At 44.8% G+C, this 27,223-nt stretch overlaps 1 protein-coding gene across 8 annotated transcripts in view; it reads left to right on the plus strand.

Annotated features, from left to right (window-relative positions):
- Nucleotides 1-639: 639 nt before the first annotated feature.
- Nucleotides 640-27,223, plus strand: part of AP2M1 (adaptor related protein complex 2 subunit mu 1) — a 42,609-nt gene continuing 16,025 nt past the window's right edge. Inside the window, exons 1-4 of one of the 8 annotated variants that reach the window (XM_077827291.1) lie at nt 694-728; nt 6,114-6,330; nt 19,234-19,346; nt 26,451-26,716. In XM_077827291.1, coding sequence (XP_077683417.1) covers nt 19,273-19,346; nt 26,451-26,716 — 340 coding nt within the window. In that variant the 5' untranslated portion in view covers nt 694-728; nt 6,114-6,330; nt 19,234-19,272. Of the gene's footprint in view, nt 729-1,597; nt 1,621-2,528; nt 2,630-6,107; nt 6,331-11,882; nt 11,902-19,233; nt 19,347-26,450; nt 26,717-27,223 lie in introns of those variants that run through there. The other 7 variants (XM_077827289.1, XM_077827290.1, XM_077827292.1 and 4 more) reach the window with 7 other exon arrangements.

Genomic DNA, 27,223 nt, shown 5'->3' on the forward strand with positions numbered 1-27,223 from the left:
GGCTCCCAGCCGTCAGGCAAGTGCCAGCAGGGCTTTGGGTGGGAGGGATTCTATAAGCTTGGGAGTGGCATTAAAGTGTCTGAGCCGATGGGGCTCCCCACCCCAACCCTTGGAGACAGTCACAGATGCCATGTGGCCCCTGCTGCCCCATCCCACTGCTCACTGGGGGCTGGAGCTGCTTGGTGCCATGTTCACTGTGGCCTGCAGGCTCTGACATGGGCTCTGGGAATAAGGGGGTGCTTCCTATCCCGCCCTGACAGAGCCTCGTGGCCGCAGCCCCACCCTCACCATCTGGATTTGAGGGACATTTCTTTTCCCTAACCGCGGGCTCGAACTCAGCCCGCTGGCACTGCCCATGTTCAGGGACTACAAGCCCCAGCATGCAACGCCCCCTCCTGGAGGTCCACGGTCTCCATCGCAGCAGTCTGGCCGGAGAGACTACAAATCCCAGTATGCAGTGCGAGTGGCCTCTGACGCTATTCGGATCAAGGTGTCGCGGTGCATCCTGGGACATGAAGTTTTCGCTTCCCCAATCTGTACGCTTCTCCCTTCCCGCCCCCGCGCCCTCCTGGAAGCGCATGCGTAGAGACTGCTGGGCGGGGGTTGGGCATGCGCAGAGGCGGCGGCTCTGCAGTAATGGGGGGGGCGCTTTAGGGCGGGCGAGTAGCCGCCATTTTGGGGACTGGGCGGAGAGAGGGCGCGAGAGCGAGCTGAGGCAGCACTGGCAGGTGAGGCCGGGCAGTGGCTGCTGGGGCGCGGCGGGGCCCTCCCTTGCCCCGGGCTGCCCTGGGTGGGGGCCAGTTGTCTGGGCGGGTGCCTCATCTAAGGGGCCCTGTGGGCCGGGATAGGGGGCGATCTCCCGTCCCGTCCCGTCCGGGTGGGGTAGGCTCCCCTCTCTGGAGCCCTCGGGGCGTGGGTCACAGCCTGCCCTGCCTGGAAGCGAGGTGCTGCCCTGGGGGCCGGCTCAGCGAGCTCCCCCCTTCCTGGGTGTCCTGTGGCGGGCGCCGGCTTGGCATGGGCTGGGCTCGGTCCCTACAGCTCCCCCCCCCCGATAACTGGGAGGGCGGCACCATGGGGGGAGAGAGTGGGGGGAATAGACCCCGTCCCTATCTGGGGTGGGGGGAATACCCTGTATTTTTCCGGGGGACGACGACATAGACCCTATGCCTGGGAGGGTGGGTACGAGGGAGGACTTGTATTCTGGTCGGGGGGAATAGACCCTGTATCTCCGCAGGCTTGTGCAAGGCGATGTATGGGCGGGGGGAAATAGACTCGGTATTTGGGAAGGGGGTGTGAGGGGGAGACCCTGTATCTGGGTTTCTTGTTTCATCATTTTTCCTAACCCACTGCTTTAGAGCAGGAAGTCTGATGGCTCCTTGCTTGGCTCACCCCTGACCTGGGAGAAGCTGTGAGGAAAAGCATCTTTCTATCCTTGGCTTGGGGCGGGTGGGAGTTTGGCTTGTAGCTACAAATGCCTTGTGCTTGGACTAACAAATGTTGCGCTAACCAGTACTTGGTGGGAGACTCCCAAGAAGAAAACGAGTACTGCAGGAACTGGTGTGGGTGGCTCTTCTCCTATGTCAGCGTACAACCCATTGCTCTGCTCTGATACTGAGTATGGTAAGAGGCATTATGCTCAAGGGAAGGATACAACCAAGGTCCTGTGGTTACTGTAATCTTCTGACCCTTTGCTATGCTTTGCAGGCCACTTTTCCTTTTGTAATTGGGCTATTATCTTGTGCATCCTGTGTAAATTCTAGTCTGGCTCCCTAAAAATCTCCTGCAGTTCCTGTTGGATAGAATTGTTTCTTTCTTGTGTAGGGAGAGTTGCTGGGCAGCTGTTAAACAGCTGTGGTGCTCCCCCCTCAGAACTGTATAGTGGTGAGTCAAAGATATTGAGAGCTAAATGCTAATATCTGTAGTCTGTTCTCCAGAATGCACATAGACTCTGCTCTCACCTAGTGATGAGGATATTTGACACCCCTCTTCAAATGCTAAAGCACTGTTTCTGTGTGGTACCAGTTGGCTATTGGTGATTCATTGGAAACACCTGTCATGGCAACAAAACTGTTATGAGTCATCTTAGCATCAGTTATGCAGCTGAAGGTCCTTGAGTGAAATGGGAATTAAATCAGGATATGTAGAGCTTTCTTGAAGGTGGTGTGGTGTAATCTAACATGACCGGTTAAAGTGAGCAAAGGCCTCATAGGCGGATCAGGAGTATCCCTTCCCCAAAATTATCTGCGTTATTGATGTAAGCGTGAATTAGTTGGCTCATGGATTGCAGCTTCTTTCTGTAAAGCCTACTGGGCTGAGGCATTATGTAGCTCTGGTAACTGTAAAGTGGTGTTCTGAGGTTGAAAATGGGGCCTTTTCACACAGCTCGTCCACTGCATTCCCATTTCCTTTCTCTGGGCTTTTGAATTCTGTACAATTGCAGGAAACCCAGTGTCTATTTATCAGGCAATGTAGTTGGCTTCTCTCCCCACTTGGAAGCTAATCTTCTCTGATCTCTTTCCTATTTTAAGCTGTAGGCTTTTTGATCACCGCTCTTATCTCCTCTGCACCATAGACTGCTGTCAAACTTTACCCTTCGGCTGCCCAAAATCAGAACTTGGAACCTTTTCAGGTAGGGAAACCTGAATGCTTTGTGTATTCCAAAAGTCTGGGATATTAGGGGCCCTTCTTATTGAGCGCACATTCTGTGTAGTTACAGGCTGTGTTTACACTGAAGAGTCTGTGTTGGCATAGCTATGCTGGCATAGGCCCCTAATGTAGCATGCACCAGTAGAAGTTTTTTTTGCTTGTGTAGGAATGCCACCTCCCCAAATGACATTAGCTATCAGAAAGAAGCACTCTTCTGTTAGCCTAGATGCATCTACTCTGGGGGGTTTGTTGGCATAGCTGTATTGATGGGGTGGGTGGATTTTGCACACTCTTGACTGATATAACTGTGCCGATATAAGTTTAAAATGTAGACTAAGCCACAGCCTCTTATTAGAGAAGGTTTACTTGGACTCCTTAAGAAGTAGAGCTGATGCCATTCTGATCAATTAGCAGGAGCAACATTACTTGTCCCTGCAAGCTTTGTTAGCAGTCTGGTCTCTCATCTGGTGTGATGCTACCAAACTGCCCTTTCTCTAATTTTTTGTGTATGTTGCTTTGGTAGAAGGCAGCATTGCTTCTCTTGTGTTGTAAGGGTTCCATTACTGGTAACTAGTACCTCAGTGTTGTCATTTTTTGGAGCCACAGTTTGTCAAAGTTTTCTTTCAGGGTGGTTGGGGAGATCTCCGTTGAAAAAGATCAGGAAACCTCTCTGACCAGGGATGCTCAGAATGGCACATTTAGAATTTCTCTGTTATAAAAGATAATGGACCCCTGGGGTTATGGATGTCTTGCAGCATGAGTTGTTGAGAAGTAAATGACTGGAAATGTGGTGAGTTGGTGTTGGAATGAAAAAACATCTCTTCTCTCTTAGACTAAGGATGAACAAAGAATAGTTCAGGGTGCTAAATGCATCAGAAAGACTTGTACTGTACAGCCTGCAGCATCCTTTCTCTTTAATACAGACAGGTGACCAACAGAGACTATAGGTCCCAGCAAGCAGCATTTCATCTTGATCCCAGCAGGAGAGCAATTAATCTAAACGCATGCTGGGACCCAGGGCTCAAAATATGCTTGTTCACTTAGCAATGGCAATAGGACACTTTCCCTGGTGAGTCGGGGGGCCAAAACCATCAGTTTTCTGAAGTCTAAGCTTTCACTTAAACCCTAAAACTAATTTTCTAGCTTTTAATCTTCCAAGGGGGATGGAATCTAACTCATTTTCATGAGATGTTAGTACCTCTTTCTGCTTCTCAGAGCTTTGTCAAGCAACAGCAGTGAGAAATGAAAGACTTGACTGTTACTGAGAACCCTAAAAGCAGCAGTGAAACTCAACTGTTCACTTAACACTGGTGGTTGGAAAACTTATGAGCAGCAGTGGAGGGAGAAAACATCAAAATTGGAGGCTAAAGAGGGGTAGGATATTGAGAATCTATTTTCCCACATCTCCAGGCAGCAGTCTAGAACAGAGAGAAGCAGAAAGCTCTTTATCTCTGGAAGTAGTGCTTCAAACGGACATCCTCTGTCCACAGGCTGATTATATGAAACATGGCACCCTCAAGTGAGAGAGAAATCCCAGTACTCTTTCCCTCCTGCCTGCTCTGAGGACTTATTGGGCTGGACTTAAAACCAGGGTATTGTCCCTGAAACTCCAGTGGTGGTCACCTTTGTCCTGAAACTGTTGTCAGTAGCTACTGGTGTGGTGCTCTGCTCTTTTTCGATAAGCTGCGTGCGTGTTCCCTCTGTGTGCTGCCCCAGCTCTGTGCAGATAGCTAACACAGCAGACCCCGAGAGAACCCGCAAAAACCACAGACTCTAGTAAGGTATGAAGGAACCCGAGCCAGGTTTATTGTTGAACGAAGCACAGTAATAGTTTTCCCTGTAGACTCTACAGGGCATACTACGAATTTGTGCTCCCTGGCAATGGACACAGCTCAGTCAGTGGCGGGACACTCCACTGCCCCCTAGACTGGACAAAGATGTGCGCTCCCGGACCTACTTTTATACAGTTGCAGGACAGATTACTCATCGTAGTTCAAACGAATCTATCCATGTTGTCCTTTTGACCCTGTCTTTAAGATGCACCTGCCTGTTTCTTGTTATGTCTGTGGAGTGTTCTGATGCCGTCTTGGCCCAAGTTCCTCTCATTAGCACTTGTGTGTGTGCATGTGCTTCTAACAACCTTTTCTTGCCAACTTCTGTGAGTGGGACCTGCCTCTGGCTCACAGCCCAGCTTTGCATAACACTGCCTGGAAGTACTTTGGTTCAGGCTTCAGGCCTCAGACTGGGCCTCTGATACAAGAGTTAGTTTCTGTAGTAAGAGGAGGCCCTGAAACAATCTCTTGCTGGGTTTAGGCATCCGTATTTGTAAGGGCAGCTGCTGTCTGTTCCCTCACCATAAACCAAGTGCAGCTCATGAACTGCTTAGAGGGCCACATTAGGTACTTGCCAGGAAAGTTTGGGGGCTCGAGTATTAGTTTGTCAGCTGCTTTATGGCCTGTAGGGTGGCATTGTCTGATCTGATAATACCAACTCTAACCAGAAAGTAATTGGCTTACTAAGCAACCTCATTTTGCTTAACTCAAATCTGTGAATTAATCCTCTTCCTCTTTCAGCCACTGTCACACTTGTACTGGGCTTCAAGAGCAATCTACTTTACCATGTAATGCTTTATGCAATTCTGAATTCCTGCATCAGTGGCAGTTGGGCGTTGCTTGTGACTCATTCCTGTAGATATATTGCTACTCAGAGGGAACGTTTTCTTGGATTCTTCCTAGGGCTGTCCTCCTCTAGATGTTGCTGGGTCTTGGGCTGCTTAGTCAGATAAAGCTTATTAATATTCAGGAACCTCACTCATTACTTGAAAATCACAGCTCAAACCAATTTAGTAGGCTACTAAATATACACAAAATGGTTTGGGCAGTGAACAGCAGACCAGATTAGGTGATGGCTGGTGAAAAGCAGTGCTGTGTAAGTATCATACATACCGAGGAAATAGTTACTCTTCAGCTTTCATGCATTTTCATCCATGTGCAATTTGTGCTGGGGAAGGGTACTGGCTTGGGAGCCATGGAGACTGAGCTCCTCTTAGCTGGAGTAGGTACAGCCAGGGTAAGGGCAGTGCAAGCTTTTCCAATACCATGGGCTCCCACCAGAGTGCCGCATTCCTCATCCAGCCAAACTTCTTATTGGCTACTAGGAAGTGGACTGAAACTACCAACTTGTTTTACAAAGGGGCTGTTGCACATCACTGGAGTGACTTGGTGGGTATTGCATTCATCTACCAAGTCTTGACCTTTTCCTTTCTGGCAGCTGTTGGGTAAGGCAGCCAGATAAACTATGCTTCAAATGCTGCTCTGATCACCTACAACAGTGGTTTTCAAACTTTTAGCATATCCCTTTCCAAATAATGTAATTTACTGCAAACCCCTATCTGAGATACGGTCATAATATACCTATGATTAGATTTCCAAGTCTTACTCAATAAAATGTGGTATTTGCCATTGCAGGATTTTTCTCTCGTACCACCGATGTAGAACTCATGTACCCCTACAGGTACGCGTACCCTCGTTTGAAAAGCGCTGACCTACATCAGACAAGAGCCCATTTGCTTTGACAAACTGCTGCTACCTGCTATCCTTCTCCTTTGGTGGAGGGACATCTTAATAGTAAGGACTAGCACGTGTGTCCATGGCTGGAAGCCCATAATGTCTTCCTCAAAGATAGGTATAGCACGACTGGAAATATGCAAAGACTTCAACCTTTCTCTGCTAATGCTGCTAATAGAACTACTTTGGGGTTTCTGGTTATGCTGGGTGGTGATAGCTGTACCTTTGTTATGGTGATGAGGACCATATAGGATCTGAATAGAATAGAATTCCTGTCCTGCTTACAGACTTGCTTTAAGACTACAATTTCAAAGGTGTAGTGAGGGTGCAGCACAGAGAAGCTTGGCTATCCTGTACGTCAGTTTTTCATGGCAGGAGGCTGGGCTCAGAATTTTAGCAGAGATGTTTTACACAGCTTCCCTGAGGAGAGGAGTTCTCTGAAGTCAGCCAGTGAGAATACAAGTTAGCCCATTAGCTTTATGACAGAAATGTGTATTGGCATGTGCTTGCTTTAGGAAAGTCCATGGTAGTTTCCATAATACTAGGGTACGATAACAGCCTTAATGACACTTGTGTGTTTTTTTTCCTCCTAGAAAGAGGAGAAACACATCTTCTGGCAAGTTTTGAACTTGTAGCTTCTGCAGATATGTTTCCTCTTACTCAGGTGATGGCAAGAAACTGCTGAGATTAGGGTTTAGAGGGGTGGTTCCCAACCTATGTACCATTGTGGGCTGCATATGCAGCTATCTGGGTTAGGCTGCATCCACACAATACTATCTGTATGGCCCTGAGGATGTCTAGTGGGTTGCAGCTGTGTGCTGATTAGGCTGCCAAGCAGCCTGTGGGTTGAGAACCACTGGTTTAGAGCCTGGAATTGAGTGTGAGTTGAAAGCTGCTAGTTTCTTCCTAGAGAAATGGGGGGATTTAGTGTAATGAATGGTGGTGTCTTCATTTTCAGTCTGCTATAAGAGGGGTGTGTGTGTGGTGGGGTGCCCTCAGGATGGGGAAGTTGGGGGGAGGAGTAGGGTATGAAGCTGCAAGTGGGTTGCGGGGAGTTAGGAGTGCCTGTCAGCACCACATTTTCCCTCCCTGATCCCTTTGGCCTGGCCTGGCTGGCTGGTGGTGTGGAAATGACACTCTCAGACCTGTCTTAGGCTGCTGATTGTGGGCTAGAGGGGGATGTGTTTCACAGTGGGTGGGTGGGGGTGGAGGGGAATAGGACAAATGGTGATCTGTAGCCCTGGGAAGGGTAGGAACCCCCATGTGAGTTGGAAATCTGGCGGTCTTAGCCCTTCTCCTTCCTCCATGTGTTAGCTGGGGTACTAATGCCTCAGTGAGGGGACGTGAACACCTACTGAGACAAGTGAAGCAGTTCACACCTCTGAGCTATTGTTGGTCTGTAGTCTTCTCCATTGGGTGTTGTGGTCAGACATCTCAATGAAGTGAAGGGGATCATTTCACACCTCTCTGATCCACCTTTGCTGCAGATGTTTGTGTAGAGCCTTTCCCCAATATATTAGGCTCAGATCTGGGGAAGAAGCAGGCTGTGCTGGGAAAGTAGAGACGAATGACAAGATTGTGAAGGGGCTAAAACACACCAGTACAGTCTTTGGCAGGGGTAATGGGCAAGAAGGAGCCAGGAGAAGTGGGAGGAGGCAGGGGAGCATAGGATATACTGAGATCACTTTTCAAAAACAAGGACATTTAAACGCAGAGTTAAGTTTGCCCAGTGGGGCCTTGTGCCCTTCCAGACCATGGAAAGTGGCTAAACTGAAAAGCTAAAACAGTAATACAAAGCTGAGGTACACCCCATCCCTCCCCCACTGGAGCTGGCAGTGATCACTAGGAAAATTTCAGTAAGAGTGTTGCAACAGTTAATAAATCACCAAAGTAAGTGGTGGATTTTCCCCCCTCCTGATGGCATCAAATCTAGAATGAATGCTTTACTGGAAGTTAACTTGAGACTGACTAAAGCATTAGGCTTAATACAGATTAATTTCCTGTTTAACACAGACAAGAGAATTTAAATCTAGTCTAATGAGCCTTTCTGGCCTTGACTTAATCTATAAGTAGATATGATGGACTAAGAACATTCCATTGTGTTCCCCACCTTTGAATTCCAGCACTTTTCTGGATCCATTCAGCTATGTTCACTGTTGGGTGTAGTTGTATTGAATTGTAGAGGGATTAGTTGGAGTATCTCTGCCAAGTAACTTGCTGTTAACTGTAAGGGATGGTAAGTCTCTAGCCATGTGTTGGGTCTGAAGATTTGAGAAGGATCTAGTTCCTGTTGAGCACTGCTATACAGGAACTGACATGTGACTGACCCTCAAAACTCATGTGATTTAACAGAGTAAGGCTATGTTTACGCTGTGAACGCTATTGTGGCAGTGATGCAGTTATGCTGTTATAGTGCTCATAGCATAAGTGCTTCCCACATCAACAGAAGCAGTTCTTCTGTTGATGTAGGTAATCCACCTCTCTGAGCATCGGTGGATAGGTTGATGGAAGAATTCTTCTATCATCCTAGCCATGTCTAAATCGGGGGTCAGATAGGCTTGACTATGGGGCTTGAGTGAGTGTGTGTGTGTGAGTGAATTTTTTCACGCCTCTGAGTGACATAGCTAGGTCAATCTAAATTTCAGGTATAGACCCAGGCCTAAGTATTCCTTCAGACCGAGCCTATTGTCACAGTACCTGTTGGAGACTAGAATAAACACATCTGTACTGTAGCTGGGCGGTGGGGGGAGGCGAGGATTGTAACATCTTTACAGAACACGCAGCTCTAGGTTCAGGCTTGTCACACACAACAGTGGTAACTGCATTCACAGTAGCAGACTGGAACTGCATTTTCACAGCTCTTTTTCTTCAGGTTAAAGATCTCCTTAATCTGCTTCTGATGGAGCATAAAGCCTAGCTAGCCTTTGCTTCAAGTTTCTTCAGGATAAATAACTTGTATTGTAGGTTGTTAAAGCTCAAGAGCTGAGCCATTAATCTTGTACCTCTCTTGGGTGCTAAATCTGAGGAAGTGTAGGGCCTGCATAGGCCAAGCTACCTTGAAAAGCCTGAAAGTGTAAAGAGAAGAACAGAACATTAGTCGCTCAAGGCTGATTGTTTCCCAGTAACAGGATTGCTCATTCTGACTGAGTCATTCTGCTTTGTGCATAGCAGCTTGCTTCAACTCCATTTTGGATTTTTATTATGGGGGCCTCCTGATTCCAACAGCTATGAGTCACAAAATATAGCAATGTTTCAGTTATCTAAACTGTTGCCTGCGTTTTTTAACCACTACATGCTGTTTGTGCTTTACAGCCCACTTATTTACTTATGACAAAAGGCATGAAAGCTTTTAAGCTCTTTTGTGCAGACACATCCCATGGTTCTAAGCAGGATTGTCCAGTAGTTAAGGCACTGACCTTTGACACAGGAGATCTGGGTTCATTTCCCTGCTATGCCACAGACTTCCTGAACTTGAGCAAGCCACAGTAGTCTCTTTCTTGGTTCCTCTTCTGTAATATGGAAATAATGCTTCCCTACCTTGCAGGGATGTTGTGAGGTTAAATACACTAAAGATTGCATGGCACTCTGACCTAGTAGTAATGGGGCTATATAGGGATCATAGATAGGAAAACTAAGATCTATAATCCACCAAACAGCTTTGTGTGGTGTTTGGATAACATGGTGGAAGAACTGCCTAAATACTGTCTGTGCTACAGCCTTCACCATTTCTGCCACCAGTAGAGCTGCACTGGTGTGGGATTATGGGTCCTAGTTTCTCTAGTGTAGTGAAGGCTGTTGACGTTTTGACTAAGATGACAAGCTAATAAGTATCTAGGTTTCTTACTAACCAAATGGAGTGTTTCACTGTACAAAGACAAGTGAGAACCTAAGGCCATCAATGTGAATATTTCAGACAAATGAAGGTGTTGGTCAGAAAACTACATGAATGGCTGTTGGTTAGACTTCAGCAGTCTTCTGGGAGGGTGTGATTTGCGTTTCATATCAAGAACCCTTGTATTGTGTGTTGTTTGTTATGTTTAACGCCCTACTGAATTCAAGGCCTTGAAAAACACGTCATGGACTGTGGAATCTGGTCTTTTGTGTGCTTCTACCCTAACCCTATACTATACAGATTTCACATGGGAGACCAGTGTTTCTCAAACTGAGGGTCCTGACCCAAAATGGGATTGCGGGGTGGGTGAGTGGTCATAAGATTATTGGGGGGTGGGGGAGGGGAATCACAGTATTGCCACCCTTACTTCTGCTTTGCCTTCAGAGCTGGGTGGCCGAAGGGCTGCAGCTGCTGACCGAGGGCCCAGCTCTGAAGGAGCAGCACAGAAGTAAGGGTGGCAAAACCATGCCATCCTTCCTTCTGCGCTGCTGCTGGCAGCGGCTCTGCCTTCAGAACTGAGCTCCCAGCTCCCACTCTCTGGCTGCCCAGCTCTGAAGACAGCACCGCTGCCAGCAGCAGTGCAGAAGTAAGGGTTGCAGTACCACAACCTCCCTACAATAACCTTGAGACCTCCCCACAACTCCTTTTTTGAGTCAGGACCCCTACAATTACAACACCGTGAAATTTCAGATTTAAATATCTGAAATCATTAAATTTACAATTTTTAAAATCCAGTGAGCATGAGATTGACCAAAGTGGACCCTGAATTTGGTAGGGCCCTAGCTACATTGTGTCGGGTCCTGATGCTCATCAAAACAGGTGTTTTTCCTTTGGCAAGCTAAAAATAGTCTAATCTTAAATCATATTGAATTCCTGAAAGGGAGATTATTTTTAAGGCTGGAATGTTCTTTCTAGGAAACTTGTTGAAGGCAGGATGAGGAGAGACTTCTGACATGAGCTGTGGAGAGAGCTGTTTGTTTTATGTGATCTACCTTCATGCAAATTACATAAGCATCTAGGAATGTCTCTGTAGTCCACTGAATCAGTGTTTTTAATATGATGGAGAAACTTTGCTTTGTCTGCTCTACGTTCAAAGTCTCTACTGTAAAACACAACATACTCTTGTCTTGATTGCATATTAAGTAACAGTAAAAGTACATGAAGTGGATAACAAGCAGCACTAGCCAAATTAATAGCAATTGGACTAATCTTGCCAGCATGTTGCAAAAGGTTTATCCTAGTGTATTCAAACACTTGACTTCATGTTCTGAAGTTGTGCAGTTGAGCCACAAGTATGAATAACAGTGAACATAAACTTTGTAACTTGACCATGGCTATCCAGCAGTACTAATGTAGAAGTATCCCAATGCTAACGAAAAATGTTAATCTTCTGAACAGCATAGTTCAGTGGTTTTCAAACTGCAGGTCTCACCACCACTGACCCGGCCACTAAAAGTCCTGTTGACGGTGCTGCCTGGCTAAGGCAGGCTAGTTCCTACCTGTTCTGACACTGTGCTGTGCTCCAGAAGCGGCCAGCAGCAGGCCCAGCTCCTAGGCAGGGGGCCACAGGGCTCTACACATTGCCCCCACCCTGAGCACCAGCTTTGCACTTCCATTGGTCAGGAACTGGCCAATGGGAGCTTGGGGTGGGGGTGTGCCTGTGGGCAAGAGAACCTCGGCCTAGGAGCTGGACCTGCTGCTGGCTGCTTCCAGGGCACAGTGTGGTCTGCGGTGCCAGGACAGGCAGGAAGCATGCCTTAGCATCCCTGCTGTGCTGCTGACCAGGAGCCACCTGAGGTAAAGCCCGCACCTCAATCCCCTGACCAAGCCCTGAGCTCTGTCCCAAACCCAGAGCCCCTTACTGCACTCCAGACCCCCCGTTGCCTGCACCCTATTCCCCTTCCCAGCCGTGAGACACACCCACCCTCCCTCCCTCCCCCTCCCCCCCCCCCCCCGCCCCTCATCCCCAGCTCCATTGTGTCACGGGCATCAACAATTTTCTTCAACTAGGTCGCCAGAAAAAAGGTTTGAAAACCACTGGTATAATTTATAGGCCCTACATCCCAGTAGGCAGGGTGCTGTTACCTTGCTAAAGATATCAGGCCTATGGATACTGTGACTTCCAAAGGCTGTATTTCAAAGCATGTTTCATGTAGCCTACTGATGGTACTGTAGCTGCCCATTGAGACAGTAATGGGCAGAATAGGTATTCTGTTAATAGCCAAATTAGAGAGATCATGAGCTAGTGGACGTGGCACAGGAATTGTAAGCATCCTGTCTTTTCTGACTTAATGTGGCCTTGAGCCACTCATCCTGTTTTCGGATCATACCACCTTGCTGCTTGGCAGCTGAAGCTTGTTTGTACGTACTTTGAATATGTGATGTACTAAGTATTATCACTGTATCACTATCAGAACTCTGCTAGCTTATAAAGGCATGGATTTAAAAACAAGTAACTTCCATACCAGATCAGACTAACCCACTAAGTCCAAAAACCTCTGTCACTTGATGCTTCAGGATATGTAACTAACTCAAGTAGAAAAGTATATAAGAATAGTATGTCCACAGGGAAAATGTCTTAATAGCGAATGCCTTTGAGCATGATGTTTTACATTTTATTCCAAGTCATAATGTCTTTTACCCCATAAGAATACCTAATCTTTCTAGAAATCTGCCCAACTTTTCTCCTGCTTGCGACCGTGTAGCAGTTAGTTCCCTAGGCTAAAACTGCATTGAGTAAATGTTTTCCTCTTTTTTAAAATGTGTTGGCTTTTTGAATTTGAATATTACTTTGAGCATAGATAATACATGACTCAGTACCATTTGCTATCTTATATGTTCTTCCACTTTTGGCTTGATTTTTATTTATTTATTTATTTTTTAAAATCTCTCTCCGTGGAAGTCTTGTCATGCTTCCAGTTGTACTTGTCATCTCTAGACCCCTCTGTTCCTGATCCCCTTGAGGTAAGCAGGGGACAAAATAGTTCAGCTTCTTTTCTTGGTGTGTTCTGGGAACACCACGTACATATAGTTCAGTATCTCCTTCCATTTGTTGCTTCTTGCTATCCTTTACTTATTTGGGATGGGTGGGAAGAACAGCATGTGGCCATTGGTTAACCAAGTGTAGAGCTGTGAAATACTTGCGTATTGACATTCTTGTGACTGCTTGTGAGGGTCCTGTCTGCTATCATCTTTGCTGTACGACTCTCTGGACTAAGCCACAAGAGCAGCTGTTAGAATAGATACTATGACTTGAAGGAGCTAATTGAGTGAAGAGGGCAAACAATTGCATTGCAGAAACTGGATCTGTATTAAAGCAGCTGTCTGTCATAGATAAAAGCTGTCTTCAGTCTGGCAACCTCTTAGTGGCTGTGAGGCCAGTAAGCACACATGAGGATTCACTGGCAAATAGCTGATCTTGGCTGTTCTGTGGAGGGAAAAACCTTTGATCACTTTTCTCAGAGAACAAATAGTTTGGAAACTTGAAGTGTCACGAACAAGTGCAGAGTAGAATCTAGGGTCATCAAAGTTACGTAACTCTCTCCTTGCTGAACTTCCATTCTCTGCACTATTGTACTTTGAGTGCAAAGTGGAGGCTTTGAAAAGGATGAAGAAGGCCATGGCTTGCAGCTAGACATCTTTTTAACTTATTGTGTCATTAGTGTAGGTGGTAAAACTCTGCAGTATGTAAGTTTGGCTTTGTAGGCACTTACAATACAGAAGCGCAGTTCTACACCACTTCTAGTTTTCCTGATGGCATCAAATCTGTCTGGGATCTTAGATTGCATTGTTTCTGGTGTGTGGTGATGGAGAAGCATGTAGTTCCTTGTGAGGTGCTGTAGAGTAGCTCTTTTTATTAGAGATCAATGTAGTTGGTAAAAGCTGATGACATTTGTAATTAGCATCTGGGTTTCCAGTGGTAGTCTTAAGTCTAGCCGATACTAGAAAGAGTTTACCCATAGATGCAGTTTATAGCAGCAAAAGTGCTTTTGCCAGTATATCATCTTTATACCTGTTTCTGAGCAAATAAGCTAGGCCAGCACTCTTACTCCAGTATAATTGCCTCTACACAGAGGTTTTTGGCTGTATAAAAAGTTGCATTCCTCTTCAATATACGTTTTGGTGGTATAGTATCTGTATAGACCTAGTGTTAATCCAGTCTTGGCTTAGTGGTATCCAAGATGCCATGACTTGGAGCAGTCATGGAATAAGAGGGAAGGTCTTCTCGTAGATCAGTAACTCGTTAAAAGTCTAGAAGCAAAGAGTAGGAATAAATGGTCGGTTTTCACAATGGAGAGAGGTAAATAGCTGGGACCCCCAGGGATCTGTACTGGGACTAGTGCTATTCAACATGTTTATAAATGAACTGGAAAAAGAGGTAAAAAATGAAGTGACAAAATTTGCAGATAACTATTCTGAGTGATTTAGTATTAAGTCCAAAGCAGAGTGCAAAGAGTTACAAAGGGATCTCACAAAACTGGGTGACTGGGCAACAAAATAGCAAATGAAATTCAGTGTTGATAAATGCAAATTAATGCACATGGGGAAAAAATAGTCCCAACTATCCTTACAAAATGATGGGGGTCTAAATTAGCTGTTACCACTGAAGATCGAGATCTTGGACTCATTGCAGATAGTTCTCTGAAAACATCCACTCAATCTACAGCAGCTGTCAAAAAAGCTAACTGTTAGGAACCATTCGGAAAGGGATATATAAAAAGACTGTAAATATCATAATGCCACATTATAAATCTGTGGTACACCCACATCTCAAATACTGTGTGCAGTCTTGGTTGACCCGTCTCAAAAAATATATTAGAATTGGAAAAGGTACAGAGAAGAGCAACAAAAATGATTAGGGGTATGGAACAGCTTCCATATGATATATTAAAAAGACTGGGACTGTTCAACTTGGAAAAGAGATGACTATGGGGAGGGACATGATAAAGATCTCTAAAATAATGAATGGTGTGGAGAAAGTGAATAAGAGGATTATTTATCCTTTCATGTAACACAAGAACAAATTAAATTGATAGACAGCAGGTTTAATACAAATAAAAGGAAGTACTTCACACAATGCAAAGTCAACCTGTGGAATTCATTGCGGGGGGATGTTGTGAAAGCCAAAACTGTAAAGGGGTTCAGAAAAGAACTAAAGTTCATGAAGGATAGCCATTGATGGACCTATTAGTCAAAATGGTCAGGATGCAACCTCATGTTCTGGGTGTCCCTGAGCCTCTTACTGCCAGATGTTGGGACTGGATGGCTGGGGATGGATCACTGGATAATTGCCCTGCTCTGTTCCTTCTCTTTGAAGTGTCTGGCATTGACCACTATTGGAAGACAGGATACTAGACTAGATTGGGCATACTGGGTTAGATCAATGGTGTTTCTTATGAAGCTTTAGTAATGTTGTCTTTGCATTTTTGGACACTTCATTAGGTTGTGAATTGGTTTACTAATGTGATTGAAGAGCCATAGGTATGGGTAATTGGATTTCTGTACCTATTCAGTATACTTAGTCAACATACTATTATAACGCTCAGAATGCACTTTAGGTTTTGTCCAGACATAGGAAAACAGACCATTCCTTATAAAACAGCACAGCATAATGCAGTACTTATACTGCTGTGTGGCAGTGGGCTTTTCTGCAGTAAACCATTACAAGTCAATTCAGAGTGACATTTTCCTTATCTGTGGACTCTGCCTGAAATGAGAGAGATCTGAGTCAAGCTGAACAAACTCTAATAAAATAATTGCTTTGAGACTCCATGAATACAATGAAATACTTTTCCTCTCTAGAAATACTAGATATTATATTGGGCTCAGCACTTGCCTGTAGCTTCAGGCAGGCATGGGCCCTGAATTCTGCTGAAGTGGAGGGATATGAGTATCTCTACTGGGAGGTGTCTAAGGGCTTGTCTACACTGGCACTTTGCAGCGCTCAGGGATGTGTTTTTCACGTCCCTGAACGAGAAAGTTACAGCGCTGTAAAGTGCCAGTGTAGACAGTGAACCAGCTCTGGGAGCTACTCCCCCTTTTTACACTGTTGGGGAGCTCTCTCCCAGTGCTGGAGCCGCAACTACACAGCTACGGCAGCGCTTTAACGTTGGTAGTGAACACATACCCTTAGTGTAACTGCTATTAAGCTAAATTCCTGTGCTGACTTAAACTTTTAAAAATAAAAAATAAAAAGATCAGTAGTACATTGTAACATTGTAGTACATGTAACTGTATCCCAAAACAGTCACAGTGGGCATACAGCCGCTGGCAGTTCCGGAAGTTGGGACTCTTGGCACCTTTGATGGTATAGGAGCTGGGTTTTGTTTGTGGCATCTAGGAGGCTGTTGATCTTAGTTCAAGAATTAAAGCCAATCAGTATAGATTTATAGAAAACATATCTTGCTGAAATAACTTCATCTTTTCTTATAGAACTAATAGTGTGATGTAATACTTAGAATTCTATAAGGTGCTTTGACTTGGTACCACACATTTTGATTTTAAAAAAACAACCACCCTAGAATATAAAATTAACATGACAGATTAAATGTCATAAAAGCTGGATCATAGAGCTCAGAATATAACTGTGAAGAGGGAATCATCAAGTAGGTGGTTGGCTTGTATTTTTATTGGGGTGGGCCCTTTAGGGATCGGGTTTTGGTCTTGTACTATTTAATGTTTTTACCAATGACCTGGAAGAAAACACACAAATATCACCGATAAAGGTGACAGAATGATACAGTAATACACAGTGATCTGGATCACTTTGTAAGCAGTGTGCAAACAATGTATTTTAGCAGGCTAAACATAAATCTTTAGGAATAAAGAATGTAGGCCATACGTACAGGATGGGGACTCTATCCTGGCAAACAGTGACTGTGGGGGAGAAAACTTGGCTGTGGTGGATGAACAGCTAACCACGAGCTACAGTGCAACATTGTGGGCAAAAGGGTTCATGCAATCCTCCCCTGCATAAATGGGAATCAAGTAGGAGTAGATTTTTACCTCAGTATTTGGTATTGGTGTGACAGCTGCTGGAATATTGTGTCTAATATTCAATTCTGGTGTCAACAATGCAAGAAGGATGTTGATAAATTGGAAAGGTGTCCGCGAAGAACCATGAGAATAATTCAAGGATTAGAAAACATGATTTATAGTGATTGAGCTCCTTGAATCTATTTATCTTAACAAAGAAGGTTAAGGGGTGACTTTGATCAGTCAAGTACTTACATGGGGAACAAATATTTTCAGCATAGCAGGGAAAGATACAACACGATCCACTGGCTGGAAATCAATGCTAGGCAAATTTAGACTCCAAGGTATAATTTTTTAACAGAGTAATTAATCACTGGAACAACTTACAAGGATCGTGTTGGATTCTCCATCAATGCAATTTTTAAAACAAGACTGGATTTTATTTTATTTTATTTTTTTTTTAAGAGATGCTTTTGGGTGGGAAATTTTATGGCCTGTTTACACAGGAAGTCAAACCAGATGATCACAGTGGTCCCTTCTGGCCTCGGAATCTATGAATTACTACGTTGGGGGGGGGGGGGGGGGAGGGAATTTCTAACTCTCCCTTTAAGAAGGTGCAGAAATCACTCTAAATTTGAGTGAAAAGGTGGGGGTGTGGCACTCCTCTTCATTCCAGCAACCATGGTTAGCAATTTGCTACCTTGCTATGCTTTATAACTAGCTTGCTCTGGCTAAATTGATCAGCAGTAAATTAGCCAGTGTTGGTCAAGGTTTCATCAGACTTCAGAATAAATATTCTTTCATTACACTTAAGGGTAAACACCTAGTTGAGGCAAATGCTGCAATATATCCTTCTCAGGCCTACACATGTCTACACTATCTCAGCACTGCTACCCCGCTGCAGCCGCTGTAGTGTAGACGCTTCGTACATCAATGGAAGGGATTTTTCCATTGATATAGTTAATCCATTTGTGAGGTGGTAGCTAGGTCTACAGAAGTCTTCTATTGACCTAGCCACACCTACAGTTAGGTTGAGCTAATTACAGCACTCAGGGAACAATGTTTCACAGCCCTGAATGACCTCCCTAGAGTGTTCTAATTTAAGTGTAGATCAGGTCTGAGTTATTGTTTCAGGCTGTGGCTGTTTCTGCAAATGGACAGATACTGCTGCCTTACACTTGGTGGTCACACTTCTGAGGTTCCTTTGAAACCCTTGGGCAACACTTTCTTATTTAAAAAGAACAGCTTAAATTGTCAACTCAAGCTATTTAGCTTGAATACCCACTGTTTATGCAGTTCCTACATCTGGAGCTTCAAGCATAATATGATTGTAAGAGGCAAAATCCTCAGAGCTTCACCAAAATTTCATGCAATACCAAGTAGTATCATAAAGCTCCTTGCTGCTGACGTGAACCATACAGGTCATTCTGTGCCATTAATACCTTAACTAGGAAGTTCATCTGTTAGGCTTAGCTTACTCAAGTTACAAAATGTGCACCCATAAGTAAACTTCAGAATGAATAAACTCTATAGTTGGCTATCACTGCACTGGGGGTCAGGGAGAAGTTCTGCTTGGGGTAAAAATCATGAGTAAGTAAAGTACTCTGGAAGTTCCCAGATAAAACACGTTTTTTTAACCACCTCAAACTTTTTAGATCTCAGGATGTAAGAATCCTGTCCCAATGCCCTTTTGAACTTTGTAGAACAGCAGTTCAAGATTGCTTATTGCCATGGCACTGCCAGCAAGGGCATACGCACAGGTCCAGAGTGACTGAGCCACAAAGCTTGTGGTTTCAGGGTGACAGATCAGTGTTCGCTTTCCTGAATAATTGGGGCTTCGCTCATAGCCTGGTAAACTGACAAGTTGAGAAGCCACATCAGTGCTTGTGTAAAGTTTCCACCTGGCTCTAATTGGTAGAATCTTTAAGGTGATAGTGTATTCAAGCCTATAACCTCATGTAGGGATTTAGAACCTTAATACAAACCTGTCAGAACTCTCATTCTCACCTTTTACAGTGATTCTGACTCTACATACATGGGTCATTTGTGCTAATCTCCCAGCTGATAGAATTTAGTGCTGTGAAAAGTCTAATGCTGTACAATTACACCACTTATTGCCATACAAAAAGCCTAATGCTCCCTCTGTCTTCTCAGGTCTTATGCAATATGGAAAGAGAAGACTAAGGTTCCATCATGATCGGAGGCTTGTTCATTTATAATCACAAAGGAGAGGTTCTAATCTCTCGAGTCTACCGTGATGACATCGGGTAAGTAACTTGACTCCAACTTAAAGCTTCTGCACCCTAGTCCCACTCACTGTGCAGACAACATTCCATAGCTGCTTCCTCTGCATTAGCTGTGTATGCATGTGAGACTAGTTCATAACTACATTAACTTAACTAGCAGGATTTTTTGACGTACTCTAGATCTGTTTCTGAATATTGGTGTCCTTCAGGTGATGGTAAAAAGTGCCCTGCTAGTAAGGCTGGGCTTCTCAGCTAAAAACCTCTGTAAGGAGATGCTTCCTAACTTACAGTGAAGCTGGTAGATTTGCAGTTAAAGCAGGAGTGGTAAAATGGCATTTGAGTGTATACCACATACCAGGCCTAGGGGACACATGCTAGTCTTCCCCACGAGCATGGGGAGAAAGAGGGTATGTTTCCATACTTGGATATGGCCGCATTGCCCACAAAGCCATTGGGCAAAGTTTGCCTAGGTCCCAGGAGCTGAAGGTTACATCTGACTTGTATAAAAGAGGTAGTCTACAGCCGTGGTTCTCAACCAGGGATACGCATACCCCTGGGGGTACGCAGAGGTCTTCCAGGAGTACATCAACTCATCTAGATATTTACCTAGTTTTACAACAGGCTGCATAAAAAGCATTAGTGAAGGTAGTACAAACAAAAATTTCATGCAGACAAAATGAGAAAGTAAGCAATTTTTCAGTAACAGTGTGCTGTGACACTTTTTTATATTTTTTGTCTGATTTTTGTAAGCAAATAGTTTCAGTGAGGTGAAACCTGGGGTACTCGAGACAAATCAGACTCCTGAAAGGGGTACATAAGTCGGGTAAGATTGAGAACCACTGGTCTGCAGGGCCCAGCATGCAATTCATTCTTATTGCTTGGATCAAGCCTCTGATATCCACTAGGGGCTGCCTAAATTCAGCTGCCATTGTCTTTATGGTAGCCAGAATAGATTTAAAACTTGCTTTACCTGCAGGAGGAATAGCTCAGTGGTTTGACCATTGGCCTGCTAAACCCAGGGTTGTGAGTTCAATCCCTGAGGGGGCCATTTAGGGATCTGGGGCAAAAATTGGGGTTTGGTCCTGCTTTTGAGCAGGGCGTGGGACTAGACGACCTCCTGAGGTCCCTTCCAATCCCTGATGATGGGTCACTGACCTCTGTATTTATCAAGTCAAGAATCCAAAGATCTAGCCGTGCTTAACAGGAATAATGTGTCTGCTAGTGCCTCCTAAGATGGAAACCAGACAGAAGCATCCCAGTGAAGTTAGCAGTCCAACTCTCAAGTGCAGCTTTTTCCTTTTAAAAAAAAAAAAGTTATGCAAGGCCCTTTTTATATAGTGAAACTCTTGCCTCTAGTGGATTCTAGCTAATGTCCAGTATCAACAGATTGGAATCACATAATCAAATCAAAAAGAAAAGGAGTACTTGTGGCACCTTAGAGACTAACCAATTTATTTGAGCATAAGCTTTCATGAGCTACAGCTCACTTCATCGGATGCGTACAGCCCTCTGAACCTTGTGTGATCTGCTGGGTATTGACACGCACGCCTACACTAATGCAGAACGTGTAGTGGAGAAACAAGTATGCAAATATCAACATGTAAAGTCTCATAAGAATTCAGTTAAGGGTATGAATTCTGCAACCTTGTAGAGCTAAAAGTTGATTCTAATGCCTCTCAAAATGGCACCACTTAAGGATGCTTTATCTGAATAGCATCCATTGAAACACTGGCCAGCAAAAGGCTGTTGCTGGGCCAAATAATTTGCAATTCCCCTTGTTTTGCACCGCCAGCATGTCCGTATTTCAGAGCCTAACGTGCAGTGAGGCATCTGACCTTTTTTGCATGGAAAGTCACCCTTGTGACTGGAAAAAGCTCCTGGCAGAACAGAAGGTAGCAGTACTGGAGCCTTGGCCTTTGCTCTCAGTCCTGTACTTCATTCAGCAGTTTGCACCTTCTTTGGGCTCAGGACCCATTTGTAAACCTTGATGGCCTGTCATGACCTAGTAAATAGCTTTAGTGTGCAAAAAAAAACCCAAAAAACTGGCTTAAATGTTACCCATGATATATAATATATATTAATAAGTACACACAGTGTATTTATTTAGCATTGTAACAGCAGCTCCAGTAGCTCCTGTCCCCACTCTGGGTGTTGTGATCTCTGGGGTTGCAGCACTGCTCAGGTTTGCCTGGTACCCTGCACTGGCTGGGCTAAACTTGTGAGTGGCATTGTGATCTGGTACTTGGGGTTGGAGAACCACTTAGTCATATTTGGTTCTTAGCTCTCATGGAGGAGCTGGGCCAAACCTGAACAGCACCCCATGCACCCGGTTGCAACTCCTGGAACAAGGAGTGGAGCCCAGCCAGCTCTGTGGGACCAGAGCTGCCACTGAAGGGTAAGCACAGGGTGGGCTCACTCTGCAGCTCTCTGCTTGACCCTTTGATGCATTCATCATGACCCCTGGGTTGAGAAACATGACCTATGCCTTGCTAAGCAAATTGACTAGCCAGCCTGGGCCCATTTAACCTCATTTTACTGAAGGGGAACTCCTACCTCTACACGGCTGTGGAGATCAGAATACTGTATCTGGATTTTGCTTTCAGTAACTTTCCTCCTCTTACAAATAAGGGAATTGAGGCCCATGTTAAATGACTTGTCTGGAAGGAACTATAAAAGTAGGTCTCTAAAATTACTACAGCTACTTGGTGAGGATACATGGTTGGTGAGGAGATTATAAAGTGGGTTGGCCTGGCATGGGCCTGTACGTATGCTCAAACTCCTAATGTGGCTGGGTGAAGTGGGTACTTATGCCTTCAGCACCCCTTTCCAAGGACAGAGCATAAACTTTGGTGAAAGAAGCTTTCTGAAGTGAAGCGTTTCTCACAATTTGCAGCTCTGCAAAACTGCTTCACTTTCAGTTCTCTTGTAACCTCTAAAACTGGTAAAGATCAATTAATCTTCCGGCAGGAACTTCATCTGGCTCTTAAAGTGCCCAAAGAATTATTGGGGGTTTCTTCTGTCAGTGTGGTGGAACCTGGTACAGAGTTGGCTAATGGCCCACATATGCTGTTTTTATAAATAGCTGTAACTTGGTAGGGAGTGTCCTGTGCATGCTAAAAACTTGTGATGGAAGTGAGCAATTAAATTAGGGTTTTCTGCTGTACTGAGCAAGTGTAGTGAGCAAGGAGAGCTTGATGCTAATGTCCAAACCAGGAAATAGCAAAGCCATGTCTGCTTCAAGCTGTTGCTGGCCCATCTCTGCCCTTTAGCACATCATTAGAGTCCAAAGAGAATGGAATACTATCCAGCTTCTAAGTATTCAAAAGGAAATAAAAAATACTGTTGTCCAGTGTCCTAAGTGGAATCTGGGTATGAAATGCTCCAGTCTTGTTGCTAAAGCATTGCTGGATCAACTCAGTATCCTAAATGGCTGTATTGTGACTCCTGGAGCCTGTGGGCTCTTGTTTCCAAACCATCTTAGCTGAACAGTGATGTAAATGCAAAAGTCAACATGAATGTCATGCACAGAGGGGAGGTATGCATGCCACAAACAATCACTGCTGATGCCCTTGTTGGTTGGTAGCTCATGACCTGAATTTCGTCTTTCGGTGCCAGAGTTGAGACCCACTGACCGGATGTCCGTTTGGAGGGAGAGGAGTGAGACTGGATTGGGGTGGGATTGGGAAGACTTGCGCTGTTGCTTATGCTTTATGTGAACTCTGAGAAATTAAGGCTTCTGACTCCTTGGCTCTTGTTTGGCCCCTTCACTCCTGCCAAACTCTGTGGAAACTTGAAACCTACACACTGGGGGAGAAACTCAAAGCCATGGGTCTACAGTAGCTAGAACTCTTTCCCCTTGTGCATATGTAAAATCTTAAACTGCATATGGTAACTTGGTGTCCAGTGAGCAGAGTAGCAGTTAAGTAACCATTGCTTTGAATTTCCTGGCACTTCTGTATAGCACTCAAACTTGAGATTTGTTTGCTTGCAACTTCTCTCTAAAAGAATGGCTTGAAATAAATGCATGTAGAGCATCTGCCAGTGCCGTTTAACTAGATGCATGCATAAATGGTCTTGTTACCTTTCTTAAACTCCATATTGAAACAAAAGCACAGTGCATTTAATTCAAGATTACATGGAAGGGTTCACTGTAACCTTCAAGTGCAGTTTTTATTTGTATGGTTAACTCCTGAAGTAATCCTACCTGCATTTAAACATGCAGATCTCCATATAGACACCTGGTAGGAATGTGCCATTAAATGACAAATTGCATGTATCCTCTAATTCTTGAGCATTTGATTTCAAACCAGACTCTCTTAATATTGATCTTGTGCTTTGATTATCACACACTCGGTCTTAGTTGTGCCAAGATGATGATGGTAAAGTGCAGCATCTGAATCTTCTGGAAGTGCCATCTCTCCTTCGTGCTCTGATTGTGCCTGCCTTTCTATAATTCCCTATGGTTGGACCAAGCCTCAGATGCTTCAGTCAAAACAGCCTTTTAGGAGAGAATGGTGCCTCAGTCCGATCAGTAATATCATGCCTGATGTCTGCTGGTAGGAGAAATCTAAACTCTAAGCAGGCTTCTCCATTAGATGCAGCCTGACACTTTGAGGCTTCTTCATTCTTGGTGTCTGCTATTTTATTTGTAATAAACTGCACATAAGAGTGCAAATTGGGTAATACTGATAGCAACTTGGGTATGGCTCTGACTAAACGCCCAATTAGAGCTGCAACTAAACAGCACAGAAATCTGTTGGCACAGACGGCTGCTGAGTGACCACTGCATGTTAAGTTTCTGTCTGCAATTGCTTCACTGCTGTCACAGCTTCTGACTTTCCATGAAGTACCTCCTTCGCCTCTTGTGCCTGGAAATGGGGAGGGGGTGCTATTTGGTCTCTCCTTATCTCTTTGGATTCATTGTGCCTTGTGTGTGTTTCTAACCCTTTCTCTTGTTGCTGTCACTCCTCCTTTCTTCGCTGGCGCCATTTCTGTCCATCCCATCTCATTGGCTGCTGTAGCAATAGGTAAGAGACGCGTGGCAGGCCATGACTGGCCCAACAAAGTGGGGAGTTGATGTGCTAAAAGTTTCATTCATTTGAGGCTTCCTCTCTCTTGGCCAGTCCATGACTCTTGGGGCTAGTATTAGTGTTAGTGGGGGGAAGATTTAGCTCAGTCCTGGAGCATTATCATTCATTGCAGGGTTTATTGGGTAACACTTAAGTAGTACTGAGGAACTTAAACTCTTTGGGATGAGAGGTAATTCTTATTAACTTGTCTCCCTCTTGAAGACAGAAACTAAACTAGTATTCTTCAAGGTTCTTGGGTAGTAACAATGTATGTTATCAAGTGTAAGTGACAAAGATTGAAGGGGCTGGAACTTAACCCATTTTGAGGATGAGTATTTACTATCCAACTCACTAATATTAACTATACCCAGTATCTTGACTACCAAAATGCAAAGGCATCAGAATTGCAGTAGGCAGTTCAATACCTAACAGCCTATTAGAAATAGCGTTTATCTTCTAGATCAGCAGTTCTCAAACTTTACCAACCTCAGGACCCACATTTTGATTTAAAATTTTTCCTGGACCCCCAAGCCTCCTGCTTCACTCCACCCCTCTTTCCCACCTCTTTCCTTCTCCTTCCTCCCAGCGCCTCCTGCATGCTGTTGAACTTGGAAGGAGGGGGAGGAGTTGATCAGCGGGGCCAGTGGCTCTGGACATGACTTGTGGACCCCCTGGAGTACCTTCATGGACCCCCGGGGTCTACAAACCAGTTTGAGAAACCCTGTTCTATATCATAGGGTCAGTCCCAGAGCAGAGGTATTGAAGGACTATTGTATGGCTCCTAGCTCATTCCTTGGTGTACAGACACTAGTTCTCAGGCTTGCATCAAGAAAAGAGTGTAAAAAGCCTCCTGACTTACTCCCTGGATTCCTAGTCTTAATGGACTTTCAGCTTAATTATGGGAGTACAGTCTGGTAACTATGCAGTGGCCATGATGCCAAAACCTTCCTGCTACATAATGCAGAAGGTTGAAGAGCTAGCCTCTGGAGTTTGTTCTAGGTTTAAATTCCACATCTCTCAAAAGTAAAGGCATTTGTACAGTAAGGACTTGGTCTAGTGCACATAAATTGTCAACTGTGTAGTGGGTTTTAAGACAAAGGACCAGAATGGTAGTGCATCATGTTGAGATTAAGGCAGAGCTACATAGGGAAGCTTGCACAGTACCTGCCTGCACTATGCAACTACACTAGTGCATTTCCATTAGCATGTTGCACCACTGGAATTCTAAAAACTATCAGTCAAACCACTCTGCTGTTCTATAGTTGAAGTATAAGGACTAGCAGTGTAGACTGGAAACAAGTAAAATATGCTCTAAATTCTACATTTCACCTACTGGTTTGAGCTTCCTCATTAATGCTTGCTGTGTTCAGAGATTAAGCACATCTGGGAACAATCCCATTCCTGACACGGCCTGCCTCCGTATATCAGGCAAGTGAATCTAGTAGGATTTGATGGATTTTCACAATGGCATGTGATATGACAGCAGTTCCTTTCATGCAGAAGGGGTTGCAGTCAACCTAAACATCAAGCAAGTTGTGGGGGGCAGCAGGTGTAGAAGCCAGGCTGCTGTGAAGCTTTAAGGAGTGGAGAATAGGAAGTAACAGGCTGTATATTTAGTCAGAATTGGGTTTCTCTCTACCTAGGCCACAGCCTGCTATGCCTTTTGGCCTCTGACAGTGCTAGCCAATGAGGGAGCACTAGCAAGGTGAATTGAGAGGAAGCCTCTTGTTAGGCCAGTTGAGAAACTTCCATCTGGAGGCAGATAGGAATTGGCGTTGAGCTGTAGTCCAAAGCTTCTTAAAGGTGCAGTAGGTTCTCTTTCCTCGTCCCCCTCACATAGTATATTGCAGGATTTAACATGTTAACTCTGTTCCTGAACTCTGTTAGACCCCATTAGCTATAATGTCCCAAACGCCCTTCCTGATAAGGGCCAGGCAAATGTAGCTGTAGCTTAACAAATGTAGTCCTTAAGCAGCTTGGCTTCAGTTTCTGACCAATCTGCAGAGTGCATGTGGAGTTTAATTCTGTTTTTCCGCCTCTTGTGACAACCCTCTAGGCGGAATGCAGTGGATGCCTTCCGTGTCAATGTCATCCACGCACGGCAGCAGGTGCGTTCGCCTGTCACCAACATTGCCCGCACCAGTTTCTTCCATGTCAAGCGTTCCAACATCTGGCTGGCTGCAGTCACCAAGCAGAATGTCAATGCTGCCATGGTCTTTGAATTCCTCTACAAGATGTGCGACGTGATGACTGCCTATTTCGGGAAGATCAGCGAGGAAAACATCAAGAACAATTTTGTGCTGATCTATGAGCTGCTGGATGGTGAGTTACCAGTTAGTTGTCAGGATCCAGTCAGCCATAGCTTACCCCCATCCCAGCGTTGGCTCTGAGTAGCTTCGTGTAGTTTGTATGGGGCAGGGCCATATAGCTTCTAGCTCTGCTTTAAAGTTCCCCTGCATTCTGCCTTCCGGTGTTCTCAAGTGTAGGATGATGGAGCTTTCCCCATTCTCAAACGCTTAAGCTTGTTAGCTGCTCCTCACTTCAGTAGTGAGATTACCTGTGCTATGGTGGTGATGAGGATGGCATAAACATGTTGAGAAAGTGAAGCAAATCACTGCTTCAGCAACCATCATTGAATCTAATCAAGCTGGCGTCCATGCCATGTGGGCTATTCCTGTCCATGCCATGTGCCCTGTTCCTTACTTGGTGTTCGAGCAAGTCTGGGGAGCTAACACCTCAGCCCTCTCTTCCCACTGAGGTGATAGTGCAGTTCAGAGCTGCTTCCAATGGCATATTATTGTAGTCTCTTCTATCTGGATGCTCACTGAA

Source organism: Eretmochelys imbricata, chromosome 9, assembly GCF_965152235.1.
Source record: "Eretmochelys imbricata isolate rEreImb1 chromosome 9, rEreImb1.hap1, whole genome shotgun sequence".
Lineage (NCBI taxonomy): Eukaryota > Metazoa > Chordata > Testudines > Cheloniidae > Eretmochelys > Eretmochelys imbricata.